The sequence below is a fragment of the Pipistrellus kuhlii genome, unplaced genomic scaffold (assembly GCF_014108245.1).
Source record: "Pipistrellus kuhlii isolate mPipKuh1 unplaced genomic scaffold, mPipKuh1.p scaffold_m20_p_57, whole genome shotgun sequence".
Classification (NCBI taxonomy): domain Eukaryota; kingdom Metazoa; phylum Chordata; class Mammalia; order Chiroptera; family Vespertilionidae; genus Pipistrellus; species Pipistrellus kuhlii.
The window spans coordinates 1,031,060-1,045,579 of NW_023425559.1; the positions used below are offsets into that span (position 1 = coordinate 1,031,060).

Below are 14,520 nucleotides of genomic sequence, written 5' to 3' on the forward strand. Positions count from 1 at the left end.
TGGGAAGGCGGGGGAGGCCCTTCTGGTGGCCTCTAGCAGCCTGGACAAGACCTTCCCCGTGACCGTGGCCCAGAGGCGGACACGCCTGGGAAGGCCTGACCCCGTACGGCAGCATCCCCCACCCCTCGGCACAGAAACACACCGCTGCTTTTACCAAAACGCTTTTATTGACACGGGAGTCGCTGCAGATGAGCTGACCCTCACCTGCACAGAGTGCAGCTGAGGCAGCAGGTGGGGCCTGGGCTTGCCTCTGCCTGGGGTCCCAGTGCACTGTCCACTGTCCACCACATAAGTCCTTGGGGCCAGGCTGACCAGCAACGCTGCCAACCTGTGCCCACGCCCGCCGGCCACTCCCCTGGCGAGCAGGGCTCCCCACAGTGCCCAGCGGAGGCAGGGCCATGGCCGGAACGGTCCCGGGCCCACGCACACGACTGCAGGTCCGGGTGGGGCGGAGCATGGAGGAGGCACCTGCCCAGGGGGCCACCCTAGGTCTCAGCTCAGCCACCACCCACCCACGAGCACCCTCTGCCTCCAGGAGACACGGGTCCTCAGAGTCCCAGCCAGGGGCTCCTGGCCGACGATGGGGCATGTCCTCCCGGGGCCTGTCCACCCCCAGCGGGTGGGGGAGTGTCAGAGGCCGGCCGGGGCGGGCACCGCAGGGAGGGGCAGCTCCAGGGCGGGGGGCTCGGCGGCCGGGGTCGGGCTGGGCTTGCGCTGGTCCAGCTGCTCCAGCTTCTCGCTGAGCTGTGAGTGGAGCTCCCTCACGGCCTCTCCGCTCTGCGGAGACGGGTGTGGGCAGGCGGGCAGTCAGGGAGCCCCTCACCCCCAGGCCGGGCGGGCAGCACTCACCTGGCCGCTGGGCTCCAGCGCCTTCTGCAGGGCCTGCAGCCTGGCGGGCGCCACGCGGTGGTGCAGGTGCAGGAGGAGCCGCAGCACATGCCGCTGCACGTTCTCCTTCCTGCGGGGGAGAGGGAGGGGAAGGGGGAGGGAGAGGGAGAGGGAGGGAGAGGGGAGGGGGAGGGGGAGAGAGGGAGAGGCCAATGTGTGGGCCGCAGGCCGCCAGCCCCTGCCCCCAGCCCCCGTCCTCCAGCGCTCGCTCTGCCCATCCACGCCGGCCCCCAGGCCCCCGGCCGCACCTCGGGGAGGCGGTGAGCAGGAAGCCATCGAACAGGCTGCTGCAGAAGTCCTCCAGGGCAAACTCCTCAGCCAGCAGGGCCAGGTTCCCCATGAGCAGGTGCAGAAAGATGTCGCCGAAGGCCAGGTCGCTGAAGGTCTCCACTGCGGGCACAGCAAGGTCAGCCCGCCTCTCCCACCCACCCCCCAGCAGCAATCCCTGGGGGACAGCAGTACAGCACTTGAGGGCGGGTGCCCCTGGTCCTGGGAGCCAGATGTGGGGCCTGGGCCTCAGCAATGAGGCGGCTGTGGGGAGAGCCGGGAGGGGTGGGGAGCAGCAGGAGGAAGCCACGGACATCAAAGCCCCAGGGTCTGCCAGCCGGTGGCTCTGTGGTCGGGCGTTGACCCCTGAACCAGGTCATGGCTGGCCTCCTGGTGAGGGCACAGGCCCAGGTTGTGGGCCGGATCCCCAGGAGGGGGCGTGCAGGAGGCAGCTGATCCATGATTCTCCCTCATCACTGATGTTTCTAACTCTCTGCCCCTCTCCCTTCCTCTCTGAAATCCATAAACATACATTCAAAAAAAAAGAAAAGAAAAAGGAAACCACCTGAACGAAAATGTATCGAGACGTGAGTGCGGCCAGGACCTGGGCCGGGGGCGTCCCGGCCTCGTGGTTTTTCATGCCTTTCCTTCCTGGCACAACCCTACGCGGTCCACAGCTGGGGCGGTGGACTGCGGGGCTCCACGCTGACCACCAGAGGGGCGGCCGCAGCAGACTCCCACGGAGGTGGGGGTGGCCATGTGGCTTCACTTCCCACCACCTGGCCTCCCTCTGACAGCAGAGGGTCTGAGAGCAGAGCTGAGCTCCTCCCTTTACACCCCCCTTTCAGGAGGCGGGGAGGGGGCGGTCACAGCAGGGAATGAAGGGGGAAGAGGGGGAGGGGAGGGGAGTCACAGGGCGGCCCCCCTCACTCACCGAGCCCGGGCAGCAGGCGCAGGAGCGCGTTCTTGTTCCTCTGCTTGGTGATGTGCAGCACGTAGTACAGCCCCACCTCGCAGGCCATGCGCTGCTCCTGCAGGAACCTGCGGGCAAGCACCGCCCTGAGGAGCGCCCTTCACTCGCCTCCCGGCAGGCGCCCGCCCCCGGCCCCCCGGGCCCGCATACTTGGTGAAGCTCTCCGGCAGGGTGGTCGGGTAGCTGGCCGGGGCCCTCTCCTCCGCCGGCAGCTTCTGGTCCACGTTGAAGGCGTGGTCGTCCACCACGAAGGACATGAGCGTCGGCAGGAACTTGGTGATGAGCTCCACCTCCTGGGGGGCGGGGGGCGGCTCAGCTGGCACAGCCCCGCCCACCGCCCTCACCCCGCCCCCTGCAGCCTGTTCTGCGCCCACCCGTTGCCCAGCTCCACCCCTTGCAGCCATGGGCAGGCCCCATTACCATCCTAGGCTCCTTGAAGACCTGGCTGTCAATCATGTCCCAGGCGCCCTGGCCCAGCGCCAGCAGCCGGAGCAGCAGCAGCAGATCAGGGCTGTCCTGCGGAGAAGGCCTCAGTGCCAGCTCCCCGGCACCCCCTCGCTCAGTGGGGTCCTGGCCGCCCCGTCCACTCCTGCCCTCGCCCCGAAGGCCGCACGTGGCCAGCCAGGCGCACTCACCCTGGGCAGCGTCTCCAGGCTGACCAGCTCCTGCAGGTGCCGGACGGTGCTCAGGGACAGCGTGTTGATGGCGAAGGGGTCACACAGGATCATGGACAGGTCCCTGCAAAGCAGCGGCGTTCACGCAGAAGCTGCGGCCCAGAGGTGGCCACGCCGGGCAGCCGTCCTGATCTGCAGACCCAAAGCGAGCTCCCCCTGCACCCCCCCACACACACGCCCTCCCCGGGGGCTCACAGGGTGACACTTGCACCCAACGTACTCACAACCCCGAGGAGTTAAAGTTCTCACGGAAAGTAAGCCACGTTTGGTTCTGGGGCCTGACCCTGACTCCGCCTTCAGCCGCGTCCCAGACACATCCCAGGCAGTGGGCACGGCGAAGGGTGGCCCTCCCCACCCCAGCACACGGCCGCGGTGGTGTCTCCACCGTGGGACGGGGTGCCCAGCCCCCTCAGACACCGGAATCGCCACCACAGTGGGCAGGACCGGGATCTGGGCTCCACCACGGCCAACGCTCACCCCAGGACTTGCTCCTGCCCCTTCTTCACGCCGTCGAGGAACCCCTGCAGCTCGCGCGCCCGCTTGCTGTCCACAAAGCGCTCCCGGATGCAGGCGTCCAGGCACCAGGTGAACTGTGGGAGCGAGTCAGGGCGTGAGTGGGCCCTATTGGCCCTCAGCTCTCGCTGCCCAGGCCTTGGAGGGTCAAGGGCCCCGTCACCTCGCCAAGACCGTCACCTCGCCAAGACCTGTCCGAGGTGTAGGACGCACGTGGCAAGCAGGCCTGGGTCCCCACCCACCGGCCATGCATGGGAGACAAGGTCGGCGTTTGTTCTAAAGGGGCCCTCTCGGGCCTCCGAGTGACACCATCTCGGTTCACAGCACCCGAGGGGACCAGGGCGCGGTAGAGCCCAGGTCCAGAGCAGCCTGAGGCCAGAGGGGAGGGCCAGCCCGGGAAGCCCGGAGGCAGCAGAGGGAGTGATGGAATGGCAGGTGGGGGACATGGCCAGGGACACCCCCCCCCCCCCGCCAGCCGATTCAGCGCGGCGGCAGGTGGGCGGTCGGAGCCAGGGGCCAGGACTGGCAGCCTGCAGGGGACGCCGGAGCAGAGGACGGGGCGGCACCTTGTGGCACGGGTCCACGGAGCAGATGTCGCCCACGTCCAGGTCGTGCAGGGACATGAGCAGCTCGGCGCGCAGCGTGCAGTAGTGCACGTTCCGCGTGCGCAGGAAGAGCGTGCGCAGGAACTGCAGCACCATGTCGTACAGCTTCACGTTCTTCCCCACCATCTGCGTCAGCTTCTGCACCACCTGGGGCAGGACCGGACGGCGTCACACACACAGGACCGCGGAGTCACACACACACAGGACCACAGCGTCACACACACAGGACCACAGCGTCACACACACAGGACCACAGCGTCACACACACAGGACCGCGGAGTCACACACACAGGACCGCGGAGTCACACACACACAGGACCACGGAGTCACACACACAGGACCGCGGAGTCACACACACACAGGACGGCGGAGTCACACACACACAGGACCACAGCGTCACACACACAGGACCGCGGAGTCACACACACAGGACCACGGAGTCACACACACACAGGACCGCGGAGTCACACACACAGGACCGCGGAGTCACACACACAGGACCGCACGGCGTCACACACACAGGACCACGGAGTCACACACACAGGACCGCGGAGTCACACACACAGGACCGCACGGCATCACACACACAGGACCACAGCGTCACACACACACAGGACCGCGGAGTCACACACACAGGACCACGGAGTCACACACACAGGACCGCGGAGTCACACACACACAGGACCGCGGAGTCACACACACACAGGACCACGGAGTCACACACACAGGACCGCGGAGTCACACACACACAGGACCGCGGAGTCACACACACACAGGACCGGACGGCGTCACACACACAGGACCACGGAGTCACACACACAGGACCGCGGAGTCACACACACACAGGACCGCGGAGTCACACACAGGACCGCGGCGGCACACAGGCCCCCGCAGCCGCCTCGCTTGGCCTCCCTCTCAGGACCCAGGTGGCACCTTCTCCCCCCCTCCTCACAGGAAAGGCCAGTCTCCACAGGGGCCGAGAGCCTCTCCCCTGCGAGCCCTGGGCTCTGGCCACACGGCCTCCGTCGCCCTCGGCAAGCCCAGCCTGCCCTCCGCCAGGCCCCTGCTCACACCTCACCCCGCTCCCCTGCCGCCTCCCACCTCACGGCCCTTGCCCAGCCTCGGTGACCAACGTGACATTTCCAGGAGTATCTGCTCCCTCATGAGACTTCGAGTGCCCCACGCAAGCGCCCCCATACCCAGGGCTGCCGAAGCGTCCAGGCCCTTATGGCAGGCAGGCAGCACTCGAGAAACGTCTGTCAAAGCAACTAACAAACCCGACATAAAAGCAGAAGTCGTCCCAGAGCTGAAGCACACACTGAGCTTCAGCAACAAGACTGGCAAGGTGCAGTCACGTCCGACGCCCAAAGGCCCAGCCTGGGCACAGTGAGGCCGGTCGCTGTACAAGCCCAGCCGTCCCGGAGCAAACACCCACCCGTTCGGGGGCTGGGGAGGGGCTGGCCAGGCCTCAGTCACCCGCCCGCCTCACCTCGCCTTGGCGCCGCGCCCGGGGGGAGGGGCTGAAGAAGTTGTGCAGGACGGAGAGCTCGGAGCTGAAAAGGGCGCGCTCCTTCTCCAGGATGTACTGCTTCAGCAGAGGGGACACTTCGTCCCCGAAGAGCGCCTGGTTGTCCTGCCAGATCTGCCGCTTCACCTCCACGGCGCAGGCCCGGTACAGCTCCTTGTCAGCCATGACCAGCTTCAGCTTCTTCTCAGGGACCTATAGGACCACAGGGGCCTGTGAGCAACGCGTCGGCCCCGGGTCTGCCTCCGACAGGGAACGGGCCCGGCCGCGTGGCTCAGGGGTTGAGCATCGACCCATGAGCCAGGAGGTCCCCGTTGGATTCCCAATCCGAGCACAAGCCTGGGTTGCAGGCTCCATCCCCAGGGGGGGATGTGCAGGAGGCAGCGATCAATGATTCTCTCTCGTCAGTGATGTTCCTATCTTTCTCTCCCTTTTCCTTCTACTCTGAAATCAATAAAAATACCAGAGGCCCATTGCACGAAGATTCCTGCTGCCGGCACCCGGGACCCAGGCCTTCACTCCGGCCCGGAACCGGAACCGCCTGCCACCATTGCAGGATGCCCAGAGGCACAGAGCATCCCAGCCACGGCCATCTTTGTCACGTGAACCTGCATATCCCCTCCTGACTGGCTGTGGGTGCCGCCATTTTTGTTGCAAAGTGACAGTCAACGTGTATACTCTGTGTTTATTAGATAAGACAGTAAAAAAAATAAAGAGTGCGTGAACTGCTGCGTCACCTCCCTCAGGAGGCCTCAGCACCACTCCCGGCAGACACCTCGAACCCAGCCCCCACTGACAGCACCCGTGGCTGCACCGGCTCAGCTCCGCAGGTGCAGCAGCCATGCTGAGCGCACAGCTCTTTTCCAGAAGGGGGCTCCGGTCTCCGGGGCCCAGAGGACACACTCCCGGTCACCCAGCCTCGGGGGCAACCGGCCGGGGACCCTCCCGGGGCCTCGCTGGGGGCTCATAGGGAGAGGCCAGCCCAGAGGACACACTCCCGGTCACCCAGCCTCGGGGGCAGCCGGCCGGGGACCCTCCCGGGGCCTCGCTGGGGGCTCATAGGGAGAGGCCAGCCCAGAGGACACACTCCCGGTCACACACCCTCGGGGGCAGTGGCCCGGGACCCTCCTGGGCCCAGCTGTGTGCTGACCTGCGGCTCACCTTGGGCAGGTGTTTCATGACGCACATCACCACCGGCTGCAGCGACGGCATCTTCACCAAGGAAAAGCTCTTCTCCAGCAGGTCCTCCAGCTTCTTGTACCTGGAAGACGGCGGTGGCTGAGGGGCGGCTCGGGACCAAGCCGGCCGAGGGGGCCGGCGTCCCCAAGGGGGCAGGAGGTCTGCGGGGCCAGGCCCCGGGCTGAGAGCGGCTGCCTGCCACCGGCCGCCTACCTCTCCTCAGCCTTCCCCTCCGAGGCGATGGCCGACACGCGCTCCAGCAGCTTTTCCCGCAGCTCGTCGAACACGGACTGGTGGAACTCCAGCCGCGGCGTCCCGTGCAGGTCCAAAAAGGGCAGGGCCGACTGCAGGGAGGGCAGCAGCACGCCATTCTCTGTCTGGGGAAGCGGAGGGTCAGGGGATCGATGCTGCTTGCTCGGGGGTAGCCGCGTCCGGCCCGGCCCCGCAGGGGCGCAGAGCAGAGGCGGGGGCTGAAGGGGAGTCCGGCCGCGGGCACGAGCTCCGGACACCCGGTCCTCCAACCCGGGAACAGGTCAAAGCGAGAAAAACCGCCCACTTCCCACGCGGCCCCGCCCCCACGGCCGGGCCTCCCCGCCCACGGCCCGGCCCCCGCGCCCACGGCCCGGCCTCCCCGCCCACGGCCGGGCCTCCCCGCCCCGCCCCACGCCCACGGCCCGGCCTCCCCGCCCCGCCCCGCGCCCACGGCCGGGCCTCCCCGCCCCGCCCCGCGCCCACGGCCCGGCCTCCCCGCCCCGCCCCGCGCCCACGGCCGGGCCTCCCCGCCCCGCCCCGCCCCCACGGCCCGGCCTCCCCGCCCCGCCCCGCGCCCACGGCCCGGCCTCCCTGCCCACGGCCCGGCCTCCCCGCCCACCGCCCGGCCTCCCCGCCCCGCGCCCACGCACCTGGAACTGCTCGATCGCCTTGAGCGGCTCCGTGCAGTTGGTGAGCGTCTCCTTCAGGTCCTCGCCGTTGGCCACGCCCAGGTCCTGCAGCCCCGCGAACAGGGCCGAGGCCCCGGTCCCAGGCCGGCTCGGCGCCCCATCCCCACCGCGCTCCGCCGGCGCCGCCGCGGCCGCCGCAGGCCCCCCGGCCGCCCGCTCGCTCGGGCCGCGGGGGCCGCCTGAGCCCCTCTCCCCGGCGCCCTCCAGCTCGGCCAGGTCCCGCCCGGAGCGCGGCGCCGCGGGACCAAAACCGCCCACTCCCGCCCCGCCCCGCGGGTCCCGGGCTAAGCGGTCCGGCCGGAAACGCTGGCGCCGCGCGGAGGTTCCTAGAGAGGAGCCGGCCCGGCCGAGCGGCTGCGCGCGACCGCAGCTAGGCCGCGCCTCCGCCGGTCCTGGGCGCCGCCTCCCCGCCCGCCGCAGGGCCGCCCGACGGGGTGGCCGCCCGCCCTCTGGCCTCGTCCTCCGTCTGGGCCCGGGGGCGCGGTGTGCGGGCACCGGGCGGGAGCGGCACGGAGGGGGCCGTTTCCAGGCAGAACTGACACTTTGGCTGAACAGACTTTATTATAAAACCCTGAGGCCGACCTCACAGCCAGCGGGTGACGCGGAGAAATGACCCGATTAGGGGCAGCGACCTGGAACGAACCGGGAGGGCCTGTGGGAGGAGCCCTAGGGTGACGTCAGCTCCGAGTGTCGCACCAGCCCTTCCCCAACTTCCGCTTCCGGTTCGTGAAATTCCGTGTGGGCTCTGCAGGCTGCCTGCTGGACCCTCTGGGGTCCCGCTCCGCGCTGTATTCCCAGGCTTCTCCCCGGAACCGTCCGGCGGTTTTTCTTTTTTTTAAAAATGTATTTTTATTGATTTCAGAGAGGAAGGAAGAGAGATAGAAACATTAATGATGAGAATCATGGATTGGCTGCCCCCGCACGCCCTGGACTGGGAATGGAGCCCACACCCCAGGCCTGTGTCCTTGACCGGAATCGAACCCGGGACCCTTCAGTCCGTAGGCCGCCGCTCTATCCACTGAGCCCAACCGGCTAGGCGTCCAGCGGTTTCTTGTTAAAGCCCGTGCTTGTCCGTCTGCCTCTGATTGCTGGATTCGCTGAGTCTTCCTGTTTCCTTGGGGATCAGGCTGTTTTGAGACCGGCTCGCCATTGGCCCATGCTTTTTGGAATACGGGATGTAACCCGCCAGCCTTGGTTCCGGCCCGGACTGGACAGTCTTGTTGAAAGCGTCCAGCGGTTGCCCCGCCCTCCTGTGACCAGGCGGCCGCTGCTGGAGAGATTGCCTGTGGCCCTTGCTCTAGAGAAGTCTGAAAAATGGAGTCTCAGTTATTTAAGTATTTTTAAATATATTTTACTGAGTTTTTACAAAGAGGAAAGGAGAGGGAGAGAGAGTTAGAAACATTGATCAGCTGCCTCCTGCACTTCTCCCACCAGAGATGTGCCCGCAACCAAGGTACATGCCCTTGACCAGGATTGAACCCAGGACCTTTCCATCCGCAGGCCGACGCTCTAACACTGAGCCAAACCGGTCAGGGCTCAGTAATTTAAATATTTTAAGGCCGCCCCTCCTCCAGGAACTCAGGTTTGAAAGATGAAGTCACGCTTCATGGGCATGTTTCACTAACTGGACAGATCTGACCAAAAGTAATTCCGAAGATCAGTGGCTGCTGTGGGGAACCTTGGAGGTTTCCAAACTTTTTTCCCCTCTTAATTGATTCTACAGAGAGGAAGGGGGGTGAGGAGAGAGAGTGACATCAATTGGCTGCTTCCCCATCTGGGGATTGAACCCACAGCCCGGGTGTGTTCCCTGCTGTGAATCGAACCTGTCACCTTTTTGGCAGCAGGACAATGCTCCACATCCGCCGGAGCCAGACTTACTTTCTTAAAAGTAACAGCTGGAACTGGCAAAGGTGAACGGAATGCCTGTTTCCAGTGGTATTTTGAGGCTTACAAACGTTACTTAGAATCTTAAGTTGCCTCTTTACAAAATAAAGTTTCTGCATGAACAGGGGCTGTTGAAGTTTTTGGGGGACGGGGCATGGGAACAGACAGGGTGGTGAAGGCTTGAAGCAAGGGGCGGGGGGTGGGGGGGAGGTCAACAGAGGGGACCTACGTCATACGTTCAACAATAAAGATTTTTAAAAATGAAGTTACTGCCCTAATCGGTGTGGCTCAGTGGATAGAGTGTTGGCCTGTGGACTGAAGGGGCCAGGGTTCGATTCTGATCAAGGGCACATGTCCAGGTTTGCCGGCTCGATCCTAACTGGGGGGCGTGCAGGAGGCAGCCAATCAATGATTCTCATCACTGATGTTTCTAACTCTCCCTCTCTCTTCCTCAATAAAAATATATTACAAAAACAGAACACACCTGGTTTCCACTATGATTGCAAAGAGCCCAGACACTGGAAAAGGGACTCACAAACATGAGCGCGTCAGGCACCCTCAGCCCCCCAGTCAGCCTCCTTCTCCCCGATTCCGGGTGATGGGGCTCTTCCCGCCGCCCCTTCATCTGCTCAGAGAAACCACCCTGCCTGGCACCCACAGGGCACACCCTGACTTCACTCCCCTGGACCGGGTCATCGCCTCCCCCTGCTCCCCACACTCACCCCAGCCTGCCCTTAACCGTTCTGGACAAACCCACTTGGTGACGGGACAGCCCGCCGATCCCGCTTGTGGCCGACAGAACCCTGTTGCTTGAGGAAGCAGAAGCCCGCGCTCCCAGTGGGGGTGCCACAGGCCTGGGTTGGCAGTGGGAGTGGGCACGGAGGGCTGTCCCTCACCACGACGGGCATGGGCCCCAAGGTGGAGGGCTCTCAGGCCGGCAAGGCCGAGGCTGAGTCCTGCGATGCCAGAAGCTCCCAGCGCCGGTGGGTGCTGCCTGCTCTGCCCTCTCGCTGGGTTCCCGGCAGCTAAGTAGGCCGGGCCCTGACCCAGCACCTGCGGCCGCTCCACCCTCCTGGTGAACCGCCAGCCCCAGCCCCGTCCCCAGTCCCCACCCAAGGCCACCACCCCGTGCCCTTCAGGAGCCCCCAAGCTTCACTCTGTGGACACCCCTCCCTGCCACCCAGCACACCCTCGCCCGTCCTGGTGCACCCACTCCCCGCCTCCTCCCCGCAGCCCAGCCCGCGGCCTGGGACCCATCCTTCCTGCGTCCCACTTCTGGCTTTGAGCCCCCGGTTGGGTTTGCTGGTGGGGCAGCTATGGGTGGGGCTCCCGTACCCCCACCCTGGGCCAAGCCCCCCAGGCCAGGGCTCCCACAGCTCTCTGTGGCCCTTGGCCAAGCCCAACAACAACCAACTGCAACCCTAACTGGTGTGGCTCAGTGGATAGAGTTGGCCTGTGGACTGAAGGGTCCCAGGTTCGATTCTGGTCAAGGGCATGTACCTTGGTCGTGGGCATATCCCCAGTTGTGTGTGTGTGTGTGTGTGTGTAGGAGGCAGCTGACAGATGCTTCTCTCTCATCAATGTTTCTAACTCTCTATCCCTCTCCCTTCCTCTCTGTAAAATAAATCAATAAAATGTACTTAAAAACCAACCACAACTGCAGGCCCACTGATTTGCTAGGGGGGTGGGACTTGATCCCCAGCTGGTTCACCGGTGAGTGTGCTAGGGCTCCAGGGCCCTGGCCGCCCTGCAGAAGTGTTTATGGACCCATAGGGGTGCTGCCGCCCGCCATGGGGCCACCCTCGGGAGGAGGGCAGGCCGGGAACCCAATGGCCAAGCTACTGCATCAGGATAGGCCCGCACCGGGGAGTCCGGGGGCTGTGGCTTGGCCTGCGTGGCCCTGGGCGGGCTTGCCGGGGCTGTGGGCTGGGCAGTGGGGCCAGGCCCTGCGTGGTGGTCCTCTGGGCCCTCCTCGTGGCTGTGCAGCTGGCCTCCGCCCAGGCGGCCGTCCAAGGAGTCGGGCCCCAGCTCTGGCAGTTTCTCAGTTCAGCAAGCAGCCTGGCTCTTGGGTAACCGGGTAGCCTGCTGGCCCCCTGAATGGGGGTGTCCTGCACTCCCCAGAGGGACCCTCCCTACTGTCTCCGCCCGTAAGCCTCAAGCTGCCACCCACCGCCCTGGAGGAGAGCAGGGGGAGCGGGAGAGGCGGCCAGGGAGACCCCTCAGGTAGCCAGGCACCACCACGTCCAAAGGAACCAACAGTGTTTCTGTGTCGCCTGCTGGGCAGGTGGGCTTTGGCTCCTGTCCACAGCGCACAGCGGGCTGGCCGGCCAGGAAGGGGGTCAGGGTGCCCAGAGGGTTAGGCGCCCAGGCTGGGTGGCGGGTCCCTGGGGCGATGGCCGGCCGCTGTGTGCTGGGGGCTACAGCGAGCAGAAGGGGCCCGTTTCGTGGCGCTTAGGCCTCCGCACGCCCTGGATGAGCACTCCGGGCGCCGCGGGGAAGCGCGAGTTGTAGCAGTCCTCCACGTGGTAGGCGGCGGGGCCCGGGCTGCGGGCTGCGGAGGGAGAAGGCGGGAGCCCATGCGGCTGCGCCCGCCACGGCCCCGGCCTCCCCGCAGCCCGGCCCCGCGCAGCCCGGCCGCCCCGCGCCCAGGCCTCCTTACAGGCGTGCACCCAGGAGGCCAAGGCGGGCGAGCGGCTCATGGAGAAGGCGGGCGGGCGCAGGCTCTGCAGGCGGCGCCCGGGAGCGATGTCGTAGGCGGTGGGGCTGGGGCGCCTCTCGCCCGGGGGCCGCAGAGGGTCCTGCCACGGGGGCCGGGCACTGCGACCCGCACCCCGGGCCCGCAGCAGCCTCAGGGGCGTGCGCGACTGGGCGACCTTCGGGATGGGCCGGCGGCCCACGAAGCTGACGGCTGGGAAGGCGTGGCCGCTCAGCTGCTCGTGGTTGGCCAGCGGGGGCAACTGGGGGCGAGGAGGCGGCTGAAGCCCCGCCCACCGCCCCAGGCCCCTTCTACAAGCCCCTCCCACTCCAGTCTCACAGGCCCCGCCCCACAGGCCCCTCCTGTCCCGCCCTTTCCCCAAGGCCCCTCCCACTCCGGCCTCACAGGCCCCGCCCCACAGGCCCCTCCTGTCCCGCCCTTTCCCCAAGGCCCCTCCCACTCCGGCCTCACAGGCCCCGCCCCACAGGCCCCTCCTGTCTCGCCCTTTCCCCAAGGCCCCTCCCACTCCGGCCTCACAGGCCCCGCCCCAAGGCCCCTCCTGTCCCGCCCTTTCCCCAAGGCCCCTCCCACTCCGGCCTCACAGGCCCCGCCCCCAGAACCTCCTGGGCCCGCGCCCCACCTTCTCACTGAAGGGCCTCTCGCTCTGGATCCACACCGTCTGCCAGGCCCCGCGGCCAGCGGCCTCTGCGGGGTGCGGGCGGCAGGGTCACTGGGGAGGCAGGCTGGGGGCGGCCCACGTCCAGGACCCGCGCGGGGGTGGGAGCGCGCAGGGAGGGGCACGCACCGGGGATGGGGCGCTTGCGGCCGATGCTGAAGTGGGGGTGCGGGGAGGATTCGCGCACCGAAGCATCGGGCACCCGGTACGTGGCGGGGCCGGGGTAGTCCGGGGCGATCGCGATGGGGGCACGCTGCTCCAGCCCTGGCAGGAAGCAAGCTCTGGGCCCGGGCAGCCCAGCAGGCCCCTCCCGCCCCGCGCCCCAGGCCAGACCGCCCCCCGCCCCCCGCCCGCCGGCACTCACACAGCTGCTTCCGGTCCCAGTCCCCGGGGCAGACCCGCCAGGACTCCGGGAGGCTGCCCAGGTTCACCCGGAGGCCCTCCGGGAACTCCTGCACCGCCGGGGGCCGCGCCTTCACGCAGGCCCAGGGGCAGGGGCCCCACCACACAGCCTTGGGCCTGCAACAAGGGGCAGCTCCGTCCGCCCCGTCCCTGCAGTGCAGCGGCCCCGCCGCCCCGCCCCAGCCTCCCCCGCCCTCGGAGTTACCGCAGCGGCATTAAGGTCTCCTGTCGCAGGGGGCTATGGGTCCAGTGTTTGCCGCCATCGATGTAAAAGTTTGCCAGGAATTTCACGGCCTTCTGGTCGAAATTCATTTGTCAGTGTCCCTGGCTGCCTCTCTTGTGGACACCACCAGGCTCTGTGACCTCAACGGCCCGTCATGCCGCCCCCCCCCCCCCCCCCTGCTGCGGGGAATTCCAGGTCCAGCCCTGGAGGGGCTGTGGCCATAGGATCCCTCCACTGACCTGCCAGGTGGGTCATCCTGGGCTACCCTGGCCTGCCTGGCTTAGACCCCTCCCCCCTCATACTCCCTTCCTTGTCCCCACCCTTCTCTTCTCTGGATTTCGGGGGTCCACTCCAGCAGGGGTTCTGGGCGGACTGGCATGGGCCGTGGGCAGAAAGGGCGTGGGTGCTGTGCAGTGCCCAGCTGTGCCCGGCCGGCTGGAGGGAGGCACGAGGGCGGGCTGGGAGGTCCAGGGAGCTCCCAGCCCCACTAGAAGCCAGTCCTCAGGAAGGCCAGGCCAGGCCCATGGCCTGAGGGGACTGTGCTGGCCCTGGAGGTCACCGGGGCCCCTGCAGGGGAGAGGGTGGGAGCCTGCATCCTGCCTGGGGGCACAGAGGCCAGAAAGTGTTCCAGATGATGGGTCGCCCAGGCCAAAGTGCAAATGAATGACACCCACCCCCACTGAGTGTGAGCCCACCTGGCACCACGGCCCTCCACGTTGACCCGCGTGCCAGCCCAGCCCCGGCCTTGGCCTCACCCCCGGGAGTCCCTGGCCAAGCCCGTCTCCTCCCGGGGCCGGCCTGGCCGTGGGAGGCATCCGGGTGGAGAGGCTGAGGGAAGGGCATTTATCCAGGCGGGGTGAGGGCTGGGCTGGGCCTGGGCTCGGGCCTGCGGGGTACACAGTTCTCTGAGGGCAGAGCTGGCAGAGGCCACAGGTGCTGAGCAGAGCCCGGCTGGTGGACACCGGGCTGGCTCCGATGTCTCTCCGACAGACACTGCGGGTGGGTGACGCTGTGCCTGTGTCTCCGGCTAAACGCCTCTCATTCCGCAGGAGTGGCTCCTCGGAGGGCAGGCCAT

At 67.0% G+C, this 14,520-nt stretch overlaps 2 protein-coding genes across 2 annotated transcripts; both read right to left on the bottom strand.

The window, feature by feature from the left end:
- Positions 1 to 145: 145 nt before the first annotated feature.
- On the bottom strand, positions 146 to 9,683 carry NELFB (negative elongation factor complex member B). The gene is made up of 14 exons (XM_045573840.1): positions 9,679 to 9,683; positions 7,527 to 8,121; positions 6,838 to 7,001; positions 6,607 to 6,706; positions 5,410 to 5,640; positions 3,882 to 4,067; positions 3,280 to 3,392; positions 2,764 to 2,866; positions 2,549 to 2,644; positions 2,279 to 2,421; positions 2,090 to 2,196; positions 1,137 to 1,278; positions 850 to 958; positions 146 to 777 (listed from the first exon to the last, which is right to left on the bottom strand). The coding sequence occupies exons 1-14, from the start codon at positions 9,681 to 9,683 to the stop codon at positions 631 to 633; spliced, it is 2,241 nt and encodes a 746-aa protein (XP_045429796.1). The 3' UTR covers positions 146 to 630.
- Positions 9,684 to 11,066: 1,383 nt separating this feature from the next.
- On the bottom strand, positions 11,067 to 13,734 carry STPG3 (sperm-tail PG-rich repeat containing 3). Its single transcript, XM_036416942.2, has 6 exons — positions 13,428 to 13,734; positions 13,185 to 13,339; positions 12,950 to 13,084; positions 12,785 to 12,849; positions 12,109 to 12,424; positions 11,067 to 12,000 (listed from the first exon to the last, which is right to left on the bottom strand). The coding sequence occupies exons 1-6, from the start codon at positions 13,532 to 13,534 to the stop codon at positions 11,867 to 11,869; spliced, it is 912 nt and encodes a 303-aa protein (XP_036272835.1). The 5' UTR covers positions 13,535 to 13,734; the 3' UTR covers positions 11,067 to 11,866.
- Between the last annotated feature and the right edge of the window lie 786 nt (positions 13,735 to 14,520).

Bases quoted from the DNA above. Each gene is read 5' to 3' on its own strand.
- NELFB (XM_045573840.1), bottom strand. The intron at 2,645-2,763 runs GTGAGTGCGCCT...CCTTCTCCGCAG, and splicing joins GCCTGGAGACGCTGCCCAGG to GACAGCCCTGATCTGCTGCT. The intron at 959-1,136 runs GTGCGGCCGGGG...TCTCCCCCGCAG, and splicing joins CTGCTCACCGCCTCCCCGAG to GAAGGAGAACGTGCAGCGGC.
- STPG3 (XM_036416942.2), bottom strand. From the start codon at position 13,534: ATGAATTTCGACCAGAAGGCCGTGAAATTCCTGGCAAACTTTTACATC. The intron at 12,850-12,949 runs GTGCGTGCCCCT...CGCACCCCGCAG, and splicing joins CCGCAAGCGCCCCATCCCCG to AGGCCGCTGGCCGCGGGGCC. The intron at 12,001-12,108 runs GTAAGGAGGCCT...CTCCCTCCGCAG, and splicing joins GGCCTCCTGGGTGCACGCCT to CCCGCAGCCCGGGCCCCGCC.